The sequence below is a fragment of the Ascaphus truei genome, chromosome 1, assembly GCF_040206685.1.
Source record: "Ascaphus truei isolate aAscTru1 chromosome 1, aAscTru1.hap1, whole genome shotgun sequence".
NCBI classification, from domain to species: domain Eukaryota; kingdom Metazoa; phylum Chordata; class Amphibia; order Anura; family Ascaphidae; genus Ascaphus; species Ascaphus truei.
The window spans coordinates 475277356-475294863 of record NC_134483.1 but is presented as its reverse complement, the minus strand read 5'-3'; the positions used below and the strand labels follow the sequence as shown (position 1 = coordinate 475294863).

The 17508-nt window shown below is 44.4% G+C and overlaps 1 protein-coding gene across 15 annotated transcripts in view; it reads right to left on the bottom strand.

Moving 5' to 3' along the window:
* The window catches only part of APBB2 (amyloid beta precursor protein binding family B member 2), a 457842-nt gene that overhangs the window by 238440 nt on the left and 201894 nt on the right, over nt 1-17508 (bottom strand). For 9 of the 15 annotated variants that reach the window (XM_075567343.1, XM_075567324.1, XM_075567379.1 and 6 more), the window contains one exon: nt 13867-14679. In XM_075567343.1, the coding sequence (XP_075423458.1) occupies nt 13867-14679 (813 nt within the window). Of the gene's footprint in view, nt 1-13866; nt 14680-16141; nt 16213-17508 lie in introns of all 15 variants that reach the window. The other 6 variants (XM_075567401.1, XM_075567410.1, XM_075567440.1 and 3 more) reach the window with 1 other exon arrangement.

Here is a 17508-nt window from a genome sequence, read left to right as displayed (position 1 = left end):
AATTTACAACTAACTATCTCCCCCCCAACCCCCCTACCTTCTCCTATCACCCGGGGCAGAAGGGGATGGGACACCGCGCAGCCACCAGCAGGCAGAGGAGCGGGGAGGCAGACACACACACTCACCGTGTGCTCTGCACAAAGCGGAAGCCCCGCCCCTGGCTTCCTCTCTGCCTGCAGCCAATCCCCTGCGGCCTGGCCGGCATGAAGGAGGGATAATGGGGAGGGATAAGCGGAGGGATGGTGGGGAGTGATAATCGCGGCGCCCCTCTAGGCAAACCATGGCGCACAAGGGCGCCGCGTCGCACAGATTGGGGATCACTGGGCTGGGCCGCAAATATGTTCGTTGTGGGCCACATGCGGCCCGCGGGCCGCGAGATTGACATCCTTGCCGTAGACGGTCTCCTACCATCTATTTTATGGTTTCCCAATAAAGCAATTATTTTTTGTCAGACCAGCTTCTCTCTCCTGTTGTGCGCTGCACACACTTGTTTTGGATCATTTGGACTTCGAATACAGCTGCACGAATAAGGAAGACTGCAGGGGATTTATGTGAGTACTCATACCTCTAGGCCAACCCAATGAGGAGGGGAGGGGTAATCACTTGCCCACCCCCGGCCTTCAGGGTTTTATAGAGCCTTCTTTCACGAGGTTTAGAGTGTGAGAGGAATTATTGTTTAATTGTCGATACCCAGTGTGTTGTCCTTTGTTATGAATGGACTAAATCATGGAAATATAGGACCAGGCAATTGAGCATCACTTCTCTCCCACATGTAAGTTCAGTAGACAGCCTTTCAGCAACATCAACCCCAGTAATACGGCTCCTACGCTGGTTGGTATTGCTATGCAGGGTCAGCTGGGAGTTTGTCAGGGCTCAGTGCCGGGGAGAGCACGGGGCCTCTTACCTTCTCCTTCTCCTCATCTCTGGCATCTTCTCCAGCGACGTCGCATTGTCGTGACGTCATTTGATGCCACGTGGTCATGGTGACGCGTCGTCACAAGGAGAAGATTCCGGAGATGAGTACCAGGAGGAGATGCCAGAGCTTACAGAAGCCCTGCGCTCTCCCCAAGTAATCAGTTTAAATGCTATGTATGGGGAACAACATACACTTCACAGCCAAACATGTCCCGGTAGGCTTAACATAATAGCCAATGCTCTATCACGTTCCAATTCAGTAGTCTTTAGTCAAGCTGCACTGATGGTGCAAGCAACAGGTTTAACATGTCCAGGTCACCTTTGGCCGATAGGGCTCTGACTAATGGATCTGGTACAGAGGTCACTAGCTGCCGCACATGGAAAACTTACCTCTGAGCATGGCACCCGTGGCTTTCAAAAAAACCTTCTAGACCTACATTAAGGGTAAGATAAACAGCAGCGAACGGCTCATTAGCTTCTTGCTGGCACAGAAAAAGCAGGCATGACGCGCCAGGGTAGGATCCGCACCAACCGGCTTTGCTTTTTTCTTCAAACTCTACAAGTGAAAGTACATAACCAAGGATTTCATAGTAAGGAGGCTACTCATAGGCTGTTATTAAGATGAGGCCAAGAAAACTGATAGAATGGAGTCAATAACTCTAGATAGCCTGATTGAGGCAACAGAAGCAGTATACATAAACGCAGTAGAAAGGACCTTGTTTAAAGTACAATAGAGTTTGCAGTAGCATTTTTTGACCCGCCTTCAGAGTTTGCGAGCTAGTGGCAGCACCCACAACAAGCAATAATTCTGGCTTGCTGCACTCAAACGTGGCTGTGAACAAAGAATCAGTAGCACGCAAAATTCACAGGTCAAAGACAGATCAGGTAGGAAAGAGTGCACAGGTTCACCTTTGAAAGCATAGCAATATGAAAATATGCCCAGTCAGGCTAATAAAGCAATACGCAAAGCACAGGCCGAAACTGGGGGCAATTTCCTTATATACTAGGACATAACCCCACTCACGAGGTATCAATATCAGAGCATACTCAAGCGCTGCCTGATAGCAGCGGGCATGGACCCCAAGGCATTTCGTACGCACTCTTTCAGGATTGGGGCCACAACTGCTGCAGCAGAGGAGGGCTTTACAATAAAGCAGATACAGAAATTAGGGAGGTGGGTAATCTAATGCGCATAGACACGAGGTGGGCAATCTAATGCGCATAGACACGAGGTGGGCAACCCTGTCGCCAATCGCCACAAGTGACGAATTGGCCATGAAAGTGTGGCGAAATTTGAGTTTGCCAGCTCCCACAGTAAAATAAACTTTTTCCTGACTGCATGTGCTTGTTTCCGCTTTCTGAATGAGTCAACGAAGTGAACCAGCGGCAGGTAATAGTGCTGAGGTGAGGGAACCAGCAACAGGTGATAGTGCTGAGGTGAGGAAACCAGCAGCAGGTGATAGTGCTGAGGTAAGGGAACCAGTAGCAGGTGATAGTGCTGATGTGAGTGACGCAGCAGGTGATAGTGCTGAGGTGAGGGAACCAGCAGCAGGTGATAGTGCTGAGGTGAGTAAAACAGACGAACAATGTGTGTTGTTTTAAATGTTCGTTTGAGCAACCTAATTTCTTAATTTTTACATGATGTGGCGATTTTCAATTCTCATTCGCCGCACCTTTGGCTACATTGAAAAATAGGTTGCCCACCTCTAGTATAGACTGTACATTAGATCCATGGAACAAGGCCATGTGAAAATAAAAGATGACACTAATATTCTTTTCTGTCTCCCTAGCAGACGAGAGCTTTAGAACCGTGACATTGGGCTGATAGGTCACTTGTTTATACATTGGGCCCGGGAAAGGGCAAGGAACCAATTGTGCAACCCTCAAATCGGTTTTGCAAAAGAGAGGATGAACGTACCATGGTTAGCACGCAGATGTAGTGCTGAGAAGATTTGCTACCAGCACTGGCTAAAGCTCCTTGTAACTACAAAGTAATGCCCAATGTTATTCTTTTGAACCTAGACAGGATCGACCTGGTCAAACATTATCATTAGACTTAATTTTCCAAATGCAAGCAGATTGTGCCGGATTGAAAGCATTATGGAATAACATCTCAATCATTTGATCTAAGATAATTCCAAGGATAACATAAAGAGGGGAAAGAAATTGGGTTTAACATGAAAAATCTAGGAGAAAGGTCAACAAAGCCATGGGTGAGTTCATCCTCTGTTGTGGTGGTAAGGTGCTAAAACACCGGAGATTAACGCGACTTATGACAGCTGGCACAGGAAGTATGGCGTGCACCTGTCTGAGAAAGGTTTGGATGCCTTTATTGGCAATATGAAATGGGTCTTACAAATGTAGACACTTTAATGCAAGATAACATCTCAGGGTGGGTGTATCGGCCACAAGTTTAGTGAGGTCTCCGTTAATGGGTCCTCGGATGGCGGAACTGCCGCCCCAGCAATCTCAGTGATGCAGAGAATGTATGGCAGCGATTGTACGGCCGGGCCCAAGAAAAGATTGGCAGGCTGGAGGTGCCCACTGTGTGGTCAGGCCAGCTCTGTCCAAATCAACATGTGTGGAAGCTGGCTGCCAGCTGTGCACTTGTGCCTAAGCTGCCACTGGGTGGACATTAGCAAAAGCCTCCTGAGCTGGAGGCGGTGGAAGAAGTGCAGCCAAAATATGGCTAGTCTGGATCTCCCCCCATGGCAATCATTTAATAGTAATGCTCTGAATCGGTGCTGCTTGGGTTGGCTGGCAGTCAATGTTTTAACATATGTTGTTAAAATAAAGCGGTGACTTTTTTCTGCCACTTAACAAATGTGTGGTCTCATTTATTCTGGTTGTTTAAATGCCTGTGATAAGGATCGGTGCATTAAGCCTTTAAAGACAGTGTTTTGCAGTACAGTGCCGGCCAATAAAGCACCAGGGGGTTATTGATTCACTTTATCATCGGCACTATATTAATTTATCGAGTAGGTACTTCTACTTGCTCAAATGTTTCTTATCTGTATAGGATATATAAGTTATACCAGTCACTCCAAAACAGGCATGCCACTACTTTATAGTTAATTTAAGTTGGGCAATAGGGTTAACACTAATCCACCTCCTATAGAATAATTAATGCAATGAGCTGTTCTGACTTTGTGACATCCTGCAAATTAGATCATATCATAGTCATATTCACTTTTATAAAAGAGGGTTTCAGTATAAAATACAATATGATGACAATTGAATTGCAAATATTGACTAAACTCCCTCATCAAGCAATCTCCCTCTCTCGTTATGTAGCACATGTAAACCCTCCTTGCCTGGCTCTTAAGGAGTTTACATCAGTAGACTATGTACGTGGCTTTTCTCAGTCTCTCATATCTTATCAGAGTGCTGGATCCACGCAGGCTGGGCGTAGATATACTGATGGAATAATGAAGGGCGCCAGGAACATTTATAGTACAAACTGTAACTTTATTAACAGCCGTTGATATTGATAATCAAGACACTTGCTATATACACTTTAACTGGTGAACAACCATGTTTGTACACTTAAATTCTTCCCTAGCTAATACGTACTCTCTCATGCTAGGTAGGTGCTTAGGCTTGCTTCTGTCACTGTCATTTTACGTGGTCATCTTCTGCGTAGCGTCTGTAACTCTATCCCATCTTAGGCTGAGGTCCCGCTGCATCCGGCGGCACGCGCGCGTCACTCACCAGCTCCTGACTTCCTCCCGAGCCGGCCCCAGTCCCTCCTCGCTGCCAGGCTCACTACGCACTGTGACACGTCAGCCAGCAGGGGATGCAAGAGGATTGTGATCCCGAGTGGTGACGCGTCCATGTTGCCGCTGCCACCCGTGATGTCACGGCCCCGGAACATCACTGCTGTGAGGGTTCCATTGGGAAGCATGGACCCAACCACAGCTCGATCGCGGCACATCACAATCTAAAATGCTATTTTGTTTGGACGCGTGAGAACTGTTTAATTGATACAGGCAGATGAGTTTTCATGCGCAAAATGGAAATTACATTCCCACAGTTTCATGAATAGACCCCAATGAGTCCTTCATTTCTGAACAAGAACGAGGTTTCTGAACAAGAAGAGCAAATGAGTGGCTAGTAAATCTCATTAAATGTGAGTTTTGTTGAAAGTAATGTGCGTATATTCTTCATATTTGCATGTGTTCATTTCCTGGCGTGTGAATTGAGCATACATTAATCTCAATAGAAACCTAATTTACAGCTACCTGAATCAAATGACTAATTACTTTGTGTAATTTCTAAACAAACTGTAGTAAAATCTATAATTGGATTTAGAGGGGAAGTTACTAAACTATGGTAAATTGCAAACTGCATCAAATTACCTGTATTTGGCACAGTCTATAAACTAAACAATAACTAAGGGTCTATATGATGATGATGATAAGAAACTCTCTGATGGAGGAAGGCTCCAAATATTTGTTGTTCTATAGCTGCAATGTGGTTTGTATTTTTATAAGCTATAGACCTCATTGTTCTTGATTTGACATTTGAGCTGTATGTACCAATACCTGCAGCAATAACCAAACCATATAAAATAGGCTGTGTCACTTGGACCACCAGCTTCATGAAGCAACGTGTTGGGGCTGAGGGGTCATATGTATGTAATCCTCCTTGGGATGGCCTTAGAGGGTTAATTGTGTGGGCCCACACAGAGTAAGCCCCACCCCTTTCTGCCGGGTGACATTGATGTCACAGCAGGGTATATATAGTGAGGAAGAAGGTTCTTGAAAGTAGGTCCTTGGAGGAGTCACTGTAGTGGAACCTCATTGTGTATAGTGTAAATAAGTTAGTGTCTAGATCAGTGGTTTTAAGTGTTTTTTTCTTTCGGGGCACCCCTAACCACAGTGCTCAGTTGCTGAGGCAACCCCATAACAGGACATGGTCACAGTTAACACAGGATGGATAGATTGTCACAGGAGACAGAGACAGACAAACGGGGCAGGGATTCGGAAGGAGCAGGGAGTCAGAGGGGATAGGGAATCACAGGATTCAGATGGGGCAGGGAGTCAAAGACGTCAGAGGGGTCAGGGAGTCACAAAAGTCAGAGGGAGCAGGGAGTCACAAGAGTCAGAGGGAGCAAGGAGTCACAGGAATCAAAAGGGGCAGGGAGTCAGAGGGGGCAGGGAGTCAGAGGGGGCAGGGAGTCAGAGAATCAGAGTGGACAGGGAGTCACAAAAAAACACACACGCAACAGGACAGTCACAGAAAATACACACACAACAGAACAAATACACACAGGATAGAGACACACAGCCTCACCTCTACTGCCCATGCTGCATCGTCCTCCTCTGCCTGGCCACACCCTACAGGCCCCTGATACCTCCTCCTGATTGGCTGCTGCTGGGTAATGCAGTCAATCAGTATAGAGGAAACTGCCCTGCTCTCTCCTTGCTCTGGGAGAACAGGGAAATCCCGCGGCACCCTTTTGATTCTCTCACGGAACCCCAGGGTGCTGCGGAACCATGGTTGGGAAACACTGGTCTAGATCAGCGGTGCGCAAACTGGGGGGGGGGGACACGGGGTTTACAGAGGCCCTGCGCGCTTCCCAAAAGCACTTAAATGAAGTGCTGGGGAAGCGGAGAAGGCCTCTGTAAACCTTACTTACCATGGTTCAGCCAGCATCTGGAGACGTGTCGCCATGGCAACGCGGCGTCAAGCCGGCAGGGGGGCGCAGGGGAAAAAGATTGCGTTCTCCTGGTCTAGATCATTATATACTTTCTTGTTTTGTAGTTAGGGACAGTGCCCTTGCAAGCTACAGTAGTGTCCATAGAAATGGCTCATCCCTCTCCTGGCTCACATGGAGGAATCCTATGCCCAGCAGGGGTTCCCCGAACTGTAGGCATAGCAGGATCCGCCCAACCAGATAGATGGTCCTTGGCTAACTCTAACCCAGAATGCCATGAGGTGGCGTTCAGTACCGAGATGGGGATACTGAGAAAAGTACAAGAGGAGAGAGAGAGTAGGGCCAAAAGGGGCCCCTGGGATGGAACACTAAAGACAATATCCAGAAAAGGGATCAGTTATGGAGAGATCAGAGACTGTACATATTGTGACTGAGCCTTTATCCACGGCGGTTAATAAAGCTCCTGTTTGAATGAATAATGTTCCTGGAACCCATTCTTGCACTTCCAACACCCAGCCTGCCCAGATCCAGCACCCTGACAAGGTAACAAAGACTGAGTACTGCCATATAAATAGACACTTGATCTTAACTGCTTAGGAGGCGGTCAAGCACTCGACTAGTAGAGTTCATGTAATGGCTGAGTCCTGCACCCTGCGGGCCAATAGGAAGCCGTGACATCATCAGGTTCGGCTTCCTACTGGCCCGCATGACGCGGGAGCTTTAAACCTTACCGAGATACCGGCACCCCCATTGGAGGTCTGTATTTCAGGAAGAGGAGGGTCACCGGAGCTGAAATTAATGGGGTTCAGTTCCAGAAACCCCCTGCTTCAATCCTACGTTAAAAAAAATAAGAAAATACAAAACAGCTTGAATTGCTGCTTTAACTTTTACTATTTTGTTTATCTTGTATCATCTTTGTGCCCAAGGCAAAGCAGTTACTCAACATTCATGAAAATGAAAAATTCCTGGCATACTTTTAGCTCTGATAAGAGCTTAGCAGGGATTTTTATGGTATCCTCACAAACCATTTGGATCTAGAAATGTCCTCAAATGTTTGCAACAAGCTCATAAATCGTGGGCTTTATAAGTACAGCAGGTACATTGTAGTTATCCCGTTTACTGCCAGAGGGATTTGCAACACGTTGTACAAAGCCTCACTTTATGTCTGGGAAACCTTCCATGAACAAAATAATGGCGCTGCAGAAAAAAATACTCAGTATGCTTATAAACACCCTAAAAACGGTTAAAGCAGCAATACTGACAACTTTTTCTTTACACCCCCTTTCATAGTCTGTCGCGGGGATCTCCCCGTTTCCGAGATCTTTAGCGGAGAATTTACCAAAATGTAGGGTTACCAGGAATCCGAGACAGGTTTAGCCGGGACAGTCCTGGTTTTTAGGCGTTTGTCCCAGGTCCCGATTTTTCTGGTCACTGTCCTGGTTTTCTGTACGCGCATTCGGCACTTGCCGGTCACTTGTGTGCATGCGCGAGTGACATTTGTCCAGGTTTTTCCCTGAACAAATATGGTCAACCTACCAAAAGGGCTGTTCAAGCCTCACGGGTCCCACATGCCAATGGGAAGTCGCAACGTCATCCATTGTGGCTTCCTATTGGCCATTAAAACCACTGGGAGAACCCAGGAAGTAATGCAGGTAACTTCAGCGGTAAGTATCTTGGGAAGCGAGGGGTCCACAGAATTCAAAATAACTTCTTTCAGGTCCGGGGGAGTCCGGGTTCCCACGGTGTAAAGGCAAAACATTGCAAAGGGATGTCACGGCGCCATGCAGCATGATGTCGCAATGACAACGGGATGCTCTGTGGCACCGCACTGCCATGAAAACATCACATCTCAAGACGTCATGAAGTCCCATTTTCATGGCAACGCAACGCCATTTGACGTTGCAGAGTCATTTTGATGGGAGCATGCAGCCCAATGATGCCACTGCCAAAGAAGGTAAGACAGTTAAATATATAAATAAAAAACGTAAATTAAAAAAAAATCTCTGTGTTATGAAAGTGGCAGCCCTGCTTACCACTTAAATTGTAAGCTCTTCAGGACAGAGACTCCTTTCCCCAATATCTTCTTTTATGTATGAAGCGCTTATTCCTATTATGTCTCCTATTATTATGTCACGTGTATTACTGCTGCAAAGCGCTATGTACATGGGTGGCGTCAAACAATAAGTATTTGTGCACAGAATAAACGTAGACTCTAGCAAAAAAAAAAAAACACAGCTCTGGAAAAAAACAGAATTTCCAGCACAATGCGATATATACACCATAGAAAGGAGTACTCCCAAATATAATATAATAAAATCTAGGAAAACATATTACAAAATAAACTGTATAAACAAACACTAGAAAAAATATATCAGTAAATCACAGTCTCAAAAGTTGGTTTGCATACCCATATGTAGCAGAGGTGGCAACAATTCAAAGCCAACAAAACAAATAATTAATTTAAAACGCTAACCAATCCTAAAATGCACTAAAAACAAGACATCCAAATTCAAAACAATTTGATCCAAACAATAAAACAGAAATAAAAAAAAATAACAATCAAAAGAAAACAAGCATTTGCCAAAAAATGCATTGCCTGTCACTGTGTTTATCTGTACCCTGCACTGATGAATACATTATCAGTCAATGGGCAATCACAAACATAAAAATAAATAAATACAATAGAAAAACCTGAAAAAAGACATTTACATACATTCAATATTTTACTTACCTTTTGAAGTCTTCACCCTCCAGCTCCCAGTGTATCTGGAAGCTCTTGACCCGCGACGTCATCACCGGCAATCTCCATCCACCTTGAAGATCAGGAACAGGTAACAAAAATCTTCTTTCATTAATCTTCTTGCACCTTCTTCTATCTTCATCTGTCATTATTTTCTTCTTTTATTCTATCTTCTATCTTCATCTTTCAATCCAAAACCCCATGGTAAATCCACAACGGATGTTGTCTCGTCATCTTCTTGAGATAAAAATGAGACGGAACAGGCCTTATATAGGGCCTGTGACATCACATTTTAGGGTCAGATAGTACAGCTCCAATCCGATTGGATGCTGTATCATGTGCCTCTGCTTCTTTTTTTTTTTAAGGAAGTGATGTCATCTCCAAGGGAGATACGTCACATCCTTAAAACCGCATGGCTATATCACATGGTATTATCCTTTATCCCTTAAAGTGATGTCACATCCTTTTGAACTAATGTGACCTATCACATGGTACAGCAACCAATGGGATTGTCTTCAATCCCATTGGCTGTAATACCATGTGATATACCATGTGGTTTTAAGGATGTGACGTACCTCCCTTGGAGATGTCACATCCCTAAAAAAAAAAAAAAAAGAGATGGGCACATGATACAGCGTCCAATCAGATTGACCTGTATATAAGGCCTGTTCCTTCTCATTTTAGCTCAAGAAGACGACGAGACAACATCCGTTGTGGATTTACCTTTGGGTTTTGGATTGACAGATGAAGATAGAATAAAAGAAGAAAATAATGACACATGAAGATAGAAGAAGGTGAAAGAAGATTAAAGAAAGAAGATTTTTGTTACCTGTTCCTGATCTTCAAGGTGGATGGAGATGGATTGCCGGTGATGACGTCGCGGGTCGAGAGCTTCCAGATACACCGGGAATCGGAGGGTGAAGACTTCTAAAGGTAAGTAAAATATTGAATGTCTGTAAATGTCTTTTTTCAGGTTTTTTCACTGCATTTATTTATTTTTATGTTTGTGATTGCCCATTGACTGATAATGTATTCATCGTTTTAGGATTGGTTAGTGTTTTAAATTCATTATTTGTTTTGTTGGCTACTGGTTTAAATTAATTAATTGATTTGTTGGCTACTGGTTTTATTTCTTTTATTGATTGGTTGGATAGATGTTTATTTATTTTTATGTTTTGGAATAACATAATTGGAATTCTTTTGCTGTTTTAGTGATAGATTAATCTAATTGATGTGTAGTTGAGGCTTTTTGGTTCATTTATTGTTGGGGTGTTTAGGTGCTTGTGTATTTCTTTGATTATTGTGTATTTTTGGCCTTAACTATTTTTATTAGGTTGACCATATTATATGGGTATGATATACCACTGTGCCAATCAATGGGTTCAGGGTGGGTATAGTGGGGCCAGGGTGGGTGGTTAGGCCTCCTGGGTGGGTAGTGGGGGACGGGGGTTAGCCCCTTAATTACTATAGTGGTTACTAACTGCTAAGGTGATTAAGGGATTAGGGGCCATTAGATTGTATTTTTTCTTGTATTCTTGCTGGTATTGGATGACATGGACCTGCAGTATGCTGATGAGGACGCCCTTCATGATGGCAGGGGTAAGTTGAACGTTTTCTTTTACTATATTTATGCTGGCTGGCTGTTTGATTTTATAATGGGCAAAAGCACTATTATCCAAATGTGGATAATAGTTATTTTGCCCATTACTGTACTGTCTGTGTTTGTGGGGGGAGGGGGGGGTTGTTGGGGGTAGAGGAGGTGGGTAGTAGGGTTGTTGTGTTTTAAAATATTTATTGTGGGTAGCGGGGATGGGTGAAGTTGGCATTTGGCCCTTTGTGGGTGTTTATATCTACCGGGTGAGTAGCGGGAGGGGTTAACCCCTTCATTACCTTAGCGCTATTAACCGCTAAGGTAATGAAGGGGATATCTCCACCCGCTACTCCCACGCAAGGCCTAAACACCCACCAAGGGCCAAATACCACCTTCACCCACCCCCACTACCCACAATAAACATGGCAGTGGTAGTTAACCCCTTTATTGCCTTAGCGGTTAGCCGCTAAGGTAATGAAGTTGCCTGTAAATGCATTTATATTGCATGGGATTCATGCCAGGGGTCTCCAGTGCTGATATTAATGGGTATCAGCTCCGGAGACTCCCAGCAGGAATCTTATGCAGGAAAAATGCATTTTTTTTTCTAAGTCCTCTCTCGCCGCCTCTCAGCAGCTTCTCACCAGCCTCACGCCAACTTTTCCTGGCATGAGGATTTTGGGAGAAACTCGCCATTCTAGAGCCGCGATTAGCCTCGATAAGCTAATCGAGGCTACTAGAATTGCACGAGTTTCAGAACCTGCCGATAAGTGGCTTATTGCCGGGTGATTTTTTTTTGACGGTTCAAAAAATTGGCGATTCATGCCTTTATCGCCCACTTATCGAGGCTTACTGAATAGCAGTAGTCATTTTGGACGAAAAGACCTAGATTAGTGGGTTATCAAGGCTTATAGAATAGGCCCATATGTATCAGTCTCCTGGGTGAAAAACTGGGACAAAACAATACCACCAGATTTAGCAACAAAAAAAGAAGTTTCAGTGGTATTTCGTTCCCCCCCGCCCCCTCATACCGATAAATCTGGTACTATTGTTACCACAATTTCTGCCCCAGCTGTGCAGCCGGGGGGAATTTAATACATCACTCCCGCAGACTCAGGTATTCATTTCTGCTCCGTTTCGTGCTCCTTAGGGCGTTTCATCAGTAGTTTCCTGTTTTCAATAACAGGAAATGGCTTTGTTGAGTGCTGATGTCACGTGCCATCTAACCTCTTGCTGTTGTTACTCCAGTATTGGATTTTTCTTTTGTCAATATATGTTTGCTACTTGCTATGTTCACCCTGTGAAACTAATTAACTCTTGTAGTCGGGAAATCTAATCTCACAGTCAGTTACTAAGGATGTAAGGAAAACCCGATCCATGTATCCTTGTGTTGTGAACTTAAAGCAGCAGTACGCGATGATCGCCATTTTTTTTTTTGCAGTTTACGGTTTGAAGCTTTCTATAGAGCCCAGTGCAGTTTAAAGGTCACCATGGTAATCTGAGATGCTAGAGATTAATAAAATCAGGATTTTTAACACCAAAAAAAAAAAAAAAAAGAGCAGGACATTCTCAGGAGGCAGGATATTAACATTATATGAGTGAAATAGGGCTACCATAAATTCATCCTCAAAAAAGAGGTCACCAAAAGCCACGCATGTGCGGTTGGCTTTAGTTTGCGCATGCGCAAACAGTATTGGACGACGGTGCGTGTGCATTCTGCATGCCCAGACATTTTTACTTATTTAGAAGTTCCTCCTGGACGGCAACTTTCATTCAAAAATCCGGACATGTTTGGGAAAATACGGACCTATGATAACCCTAACTTAAACTCGCATAGTCTTGTGTCTGGGACTCCGGCTTTCAGTGGTACAGTATGAAGTCAAGTTTTAACAAGCACTTGCAAACATGATAAGTGCTACAGCAAAAAAAGAAAACCGCACATGGCGCACAAATGTCCACACAATCATCCTTTACGGTGATTTGTATACATTTGAAGTCCGCATCTGGGACACTCCGGACACATTGCTGGGCAGGGACACGTAATCAATGAGGGTGCTGATTACAAACGTTCATTACACCTATATCACGTAAAGAACTACACTTAACACATATGAAAAACTAAAAAACATCCAACCATATCGCAATTCACACTGAATGACAATGCCCTGGAACAGACAGCGAGCTACACATACCTTGGTCTAACAATCAGCTCATCAGGGAAATTCATCCTGGCCATAAATACACTGAAGGAGAAGGCCCGCAGAGCATTCTATGCAATAAGGAAACGTGTACCATCTCAAACCACCAATAAGAATCTGGATGAAAATACTCAACAGTATCATCGCACCCATCCTTCGGTATGGCAGCGAGGTGTGGGGCCCGGTGACATACCGAGACTGCACAAAATGGGATACCAGCCCAACTGAAATACTGCATCTAGAATTCTGCAAACACCTTCTCCAAGTACACAGGAGTACATCAAACAATGCATGCCGGGCTGAGCTGGACTCTCTACTCGACTCTACGGACTCGACATCAGCAGGGGGTGGGAGGTAAGTACCGCATGGTGGCAAGTTTAGGACTGTGCCTTAGTCTCTCCTGGTAGTGTGGGATTTACCTCATGTTTAATTGAGACCGTAAGACACAGTCGTAATGAATGAGACTCAATACTGTATGTACATTGTATAGCACAGATGTGTAACAGTTGGTTCATAAATATGATTCCACCTCAGCCTGATATAGTTATAATATTTTCTATATTATTGCGTAATTATGTTACACTTCTTTCCAAATCATAGTTGTTATGCAATACAGCTCTACTTTCTGTAATGCCATATTCGCAATGAAATCATAATAGAACCTTTAAAAAGACAGCTAATATCTAAGTGTTTGTTCTTTTACTTTAGGGTATGGCCACATTTCACATCATCCACATTTAGGAAAAAGATAATTACGGTTGGTTACCTGTCTCATCTGGTGAAATTGGTGAAGCGCTGTCTTGGGATAATGTGGTCCAGCTGGAATCTTCATCGCTGGGAGCCAGGTTCTGAATGCGGTGCAGAGCGCAGTCTGTCTTCGCTCCAGTTTTTGGGTAGTCCTTCTTAGTCTCTGGGCTTGATGATACAGTGGGCACCTGGCTATCATCAGAACTCGGAGTCTTGCTCTGTTTTGGTAGCAACAAATCTCCATTAGCAATGATGCCAGATTCTTGGCCGGTGATCCATGTGAAGCTCTCCTCTTCCTTCACTGTATGGTCATTGCCAAGACTCTGCCCCAGATCTCTGGAGGTTTCCAGATCGGCATAGTAGTTTAGGAAGCTCTTGGTTCTTCTAGGGAGTAATGGTACGATTTCAGCGCTCGATGGGTCATGTGGAATTTCCTCTTTACCTTCTAGCTTCTCTGAAATTCTGTTGATCGTAGCCTCTAAACTGACATTTTTGTTGGGGTCCTGCTGCCCCTGCTCGGCTGCCTTCCTTAGCTGGTTTTCTCCATTCTTAACTACCTTAATATTTGCAGAACTGTTTGACAAGAGGGGCTGAGTTGCAGGGTCGGATAAACCCATAGCTGCCTGGATATTGGTCAGTGCATACTTTTTCCTGCATTTTGGTGGAGTGTTGCTCTTGGTTTCCGTGTGCTTTACGTCTCCATTCAGCAGTTCATTGTGGGAAGAGCGCAGGTTAAGGGTGTTTGGAGGGCTAACGGGGCCATTTTGATTCACGATGTCCGTTGCACTTTGGCTTGCCATAAACACTGGAAGTGTTTCCACACTTGAATCGACTAAAAAAAGAATATATATAAAAAAAAAAGAAAGTATTATTTTAGCAGGGTTGCTTTCAAAGTAGCATCTTGCTTTATTAATGAAAGTGATACTTCCAACAGCTGTGCTTAAGATGAAATTATGGTATTTGAGGCTCCCGTAAAATATGTAAAACTTGGGTACATCAACTGCACCACTCACTCCACACTACATGGTGACACTGCTGCAGTGATCACTATAAGCCACAGTATGCCAGTGTCTCTGGCTTTGATTACAATAGTACCATTATATTTTGTACTATAGCACAGAATCTCATGAATTTTCCATGTGTTGCAGTGGAAATGCTTGCACAGTACATTACAATATCTCTCATTGCACGATGACAAAGCAGCTAAAGATGCGCAACATTGTTTTTGCAACAGCCTACCATACCCAGATGTAGCACCCATAATACCCTTAATTTAACCTTCAATGTCCTCAACTTCCAAGTGGTTGGAGGAGGCCTGCAATTTACAGAGCCCTGTTCATTGCCAGGGTGTCAGTATCGTGTTGTTTTGATAAAAGGAATCCTTCCAATCTCTTGATACTTGATTTTTGACATGCCCCAAAGTAACCATTTGACTGGCCAACAAGTCAAAACTTTTAACAGGGAGATTAAAAGGAAAGACAGGCTACTGTATCTCTTCAGCTTGCAATGGGGTATGATAATAATTATTATGGAGAGAGAGGAAAAATGCTAATTAACGGTGTCTCCACAATTACCTCACATTAATAACTAATACTGTATGTGCTCAGAGAGACTCTCAAAAGTACAATCCTCTTAGCAGCATATTTTGAAATATGAGGCAAGCACTCATCCATTTATCAACTTTATTTGTACAAATGTTGAGTTAATAATACCTTTGCAAATGTAGGTCCGAACGCCTAACAAGCACAGTTTAACAAACACCCCAAAAATATTACAGAATAAGCAATACACACTGTAGTGAGTCAGGTTTTTGTTTTTTTAAAGAAAGTAACGGAAAATATTATTTTTTTTAAATTGGCTATACATGGTTTACATAAAGGAATATTGCTTCTAAAGTTAAGCGCCGTCTACAAATTAAAGGTGTTTGATGGGTGCCAATACAACATTACAATTTTGCAGAAAATACATTTTTAAACCACAGTTTAATATAGCTTTTCTATTGAACTACTGTAGCAAATCGAGTTTGACACACTGCCGTCATTGAGGTATCTTCCTGGAGTAAGCCATCAGTACCAAAGTTGGTCAATAAATACATATATTTTCCTGTCAAAAGCTCCTGAGCACTGCAGTACAGCACATTTTAAAATGTCTTTTTTACTTTTGCTTACAAACGGTACCAAAGGTTCGGAATGGGGGAGGGGGGAAAGTACACAATGACAAATCATATGATCTCAAAAACAAATGTGGGATGTGAAATAAAAGCTCAGTCAAGATAATTTTGAAGGGAGTCTGACCTTGGAGTACTTCAGACATTGGATCACGGGGGCGTCAGCAAAGGATCAGGAAATAGATTAGAACTAGAAATCTGAAAAGAGGGATGATTGGAGAAATTAAACACAAAGAAAAACACTACTTAGTATAGGATAAAAATAATACGAGATGACAAAAGGTTTGTTTAATTTAAACGGCAGGAAGCAAACAAACAAAGGACAAACGCGAGAAAACAGGTTACAATAGGACAGTGCCTCTTCAACTAGTTTCCGTAGGGGCCGGATAACATAATTACATTGACCACATGTAATTTTTGCCATATATAAACAGAACTAAATAAACATATACTTCAATAGACGAACTTCCAGCGAAGGCCGGGCCCCCTCGAAGCCGCCGGCCTGGGACACTTGTCCAAGCTCTTTCCCCCCTGTCGGCGGCCCTGAATAGCTACAAAAGTAAATACGATCTTGTCTTGGATTGAACAGGGTATGGATGAATGGGAAGAAAGCAGGGGCGTAGCTATAGCCCGGGCAAAGCCGGGGGCCCCGCGCTCTGGGGGGTAAACAGAAGCCGGTAGAGGAATCAGTAAGGAAGGGGAGGAGCGCCCTCTAGCAGTCTGACCCGGAAGTCTTCATAACTTCCGGTGTCTGCTGCCACAGCTCCTCTGCCGGCTGCTCCTCCGATCATCTCCTTCCGCCAAAGTTGGGCATGGGAGATAGAGCTGGGGGAAGAGAGAGCTGAGGGTAAGAGAGAGAAAGAGAGCTAAGGGGGAGAGAGAGAGAGGGAGAGCTGAGGGGGGGAGAGAGAGCTGAAGGGGAGAGCGTGAGCTGAGGGGAGAGAGAGAGCTGGTGAGAGGAAGCTGATGATGATGAGGGGGAAGAGCTGGTGAGAGGAAGCTGATGATGATGGGGGAGAGCTGGTGAGGGAACTGATGATGAGGAGGAGGGGGGAGAGCTGGTGAGAGGAAGCTGATGATGATGAGGGGGGAGAGTGGTGAGAGGAAGCTGATGATGATGAGGGGGGAGAGCTGGTGAGGGAGCTGATGATGATGAGGAGGGGGAAGAGCTGGTGAGGGGGAGCTGATGATGAGGAGGAGGGGGAAGAGCTGATGAGGGGGAGCTGATGATGATGAGGGGGGAGAGCTGGTGAGAGGAAGCTGATGATGATGAGGGGGAGAGCTGGTGAGGGAGCTGATGATGATGAGGCGGGGGAGAGCCGGTGAGGGGGAGCTGATGACGAGGAGGGGGGAGAGCTGTTGAGGGGGAGCTGATGATTAGAGAGAGGATGGAGGAGGGAGAAAAAAAATTACAGTCAGTATTAATATTAAAGGAGCCCTGAATTTTTGTACCCGGGGGCCCGCCCATGTCTAGCTACGCCACTGGAAGAAAGC